The sequence below is a fragment of the Blastocystis sp. subtype 4 genome, assembly GCF_000743755.1.
Source record: "Blastocystis sp. subtype 4 strain WR1 chromosome Unknown seqid_0652, whole genome shotgun sequence".
In the NCBI taxonomy this organism is placed as follows: domain Eukaryota; class Bigyra; order Opalinata; family Blastocystidae; genus Blastocystis; species Blastocystis sp. subtype 4.
The window spans coordinates 237-2,575 of NW_014568895.1; the positions used below are offsets into that span (position 1 = coordinate 237).

General features: G+C 38.6%; 1 protein-coding gene across 1 annotated transcript; it reads left to right on the forward strand.

The window, feature by feature from the left end:
* Positions 1–279: 279 nt before the first annotated feature.
* On the forward strand, positions 280–1,320 carry JH06_5321 (hypothetical protein; the record flags this gene model as incomplete). Its single annotated transcript, XM_014669344.1, has 2 exons — positions 280–340; positions 368–1,320. The coding sequence occupies 2 exons, from the start codon at positions 280–282 to the stop codon at positions 1,318–1,320; spliced, it is 1,014 nt and encodes a 337-aa protein (XP_014524830.1).
* Between the last annotated feature and the right edge of the window lie 1,019 nt (positions 1,321–2,339).

Below are 2,339 nucleotides of genomic sequence, written 5' to 3' on the forward strand. Positions count from 1 at the left end.
GAGGGTAGTAATGTATTCAGTTTCGAGATTCATCGTGGTTTGAGTGGTTCTTCTTCTGATGCTGTTGTGTTTGATGCTACTGGAGTATTTGGAGTTGAAGACTGTTCTACTGTTGTTGATTCTTATTCTTCACTGGAATCTACTACTCCCACTTCAGGTACTCTTGCTGGAATCATGGATCTTGATCCTAGTACCACTGGATTTCTTCCTAATACGATTGGAACCTATATTGAATGGACTGTTGAGAATCTGGTTGGAAGCAAATGGAATTCATTTAACATGATTGGATCAACTACTGTTGATGGGTTGAGTTTTGATATCGTTGCCAACAACAATTCTGGTGATATTCAGGAGGAATCAGTGACAGTTCTTAGTGCTGTGGATCAAACTGTGACTTCTCGTACGAAACCTCAGATCTCTGTTCCTGTGGCTCTGGCTGGATTCCGTAGATATCGATGGGAAATGACTGATACTGGTTCAACTACAACAACTCTGGGATCGATTCACATGGCCTACTGCAAGGCTTCAGGATCTATGTGTCCTGGAATTGGCAACTATCCTTCAGTGGGTGAAGGTCAAATCTCTCCTTCTTCTTGTCCTGAGGGTTACAGTGGATATTCATATCGTGAATGTTCTGGAGGTGTGTTGGGTGAAGTGAAGATGGATCATTGTATGATGAAGCCCCCAATGAATCCTCGTTACGCACAATCTCGTAATGTGTTTGTGATGGGAACAGCTGTAACCACTGGTGTTGCTTTTGTGAGAAACATAGTTGAGCGTTGGTATATTGATCAGGGAGTGACTCTTCCTGGTGGATTGAGTCTGAATGAGAAAACTGGAGAGATTTCGGGCATTCCAACTGATACAATGGACTTGACACTGTATACTATATATGCCGAAAACAAGTCAGGAGCGACACAAACCACGTTAGCAATTCAGGTACGAAAGGGACAGTGTATGGCTGAGGGAGTATTCCCTCTAACGTATGTTGGCGAAACGGCTGTATCTGAGTGTTCGAGTCAGGGAAACTATGTGGGAACTCAGAAGCGTACTTGTATGTTAGGAGATATTGATGGAGAGTGGCAGAAAGCTACTGGGTTCTGTGTATCTATTCCTGTCTTGGTTGTGATTGTCTTGGTTGTTGTTTTGATTGTTGCTGTTGTTGTATTCTTGCTGATGAGAACTGGAAAGAAAGCGAAGGCAGTAGGTGGCACGAAGGGAGGAAAGAAATCTATGAAGTCTACAGCATCTTCTTCAAGGAAGTCTGTGAAAACTACAGCATCAGCTTCCAATAAGTCAACAAAGAAAATCACTGTATAGTTATGGTATTGATGTGTGTTTGTTGTTAAGCGGATCCTAGTTGTATGCAATTGCTTTATAAACCATATTGTGTAACCAAGTATTAACATACATTCATTGATCCTCCTATGGATTATTGGATTCTTCATTGATTTGACACCAGATAAATAGGAGATATAACCATTCCATTTCTACTGTCGATCACATTCACTTTTTCAACAGTGTTCTAGTACCTGACTTGAAGACCGTCAATGATCACTGAGGTAATCAGATTGTTGTTATGATCTACTATCTTATGACCAGATGTTTGTACAATCAACACTAATCTTGAATCACTTGTCTGTTTCGGTGATATCAATGATGTTTGTTCCTAACTACTCTTCAGTTTGGCTAGAAAAACCAAATTGATCTTCCTTTTCTCGTCGTTTCCCTGTACAGTTACCCAGGGTTGGAGGCCTATGTTGGCGACGTTTGTATGATTCATTTTGCATGACATACATAAATTACCTAATACATTACAGAAGTACGATCCCGCTGTTGATTATCAACTACGAATGAGAGCATAGAAGACAGAAAATGAGAATAGAATATACAAGATTGAGAGATATAGAATGCAGTCTGATCATCTGAAACAAAAGTAGTATTCTACCATTTTCCATATTCAGCTATCAACACACAATTACACCTCTCGGAACTATGCAACTATGATGAATAGAAACACAAACTAAGTAGAAATAACGAAATGATAACAAATTGATGATATAGAGGATGAGAAAGCAAAATATCACGATGAATGATGAGATATGATTAGAATTGATATGATATGAGAATAGAGATGATTCCCGCGGTATGAATAAGTTGAATGGAATAAGCCAATAAGTAATAATAACATAGAAAGAATGTTTGATAATAAGAGAATGAAAGTAGATAATGTTGAATCAATATCAAAGAAGATGAATGAAGTAGAATGGAGAATGAAGTGGAAAGAGTACTTGAAAGAGAGTGTATTGAATGATAATAAGAATTGTATGTTGAATTTG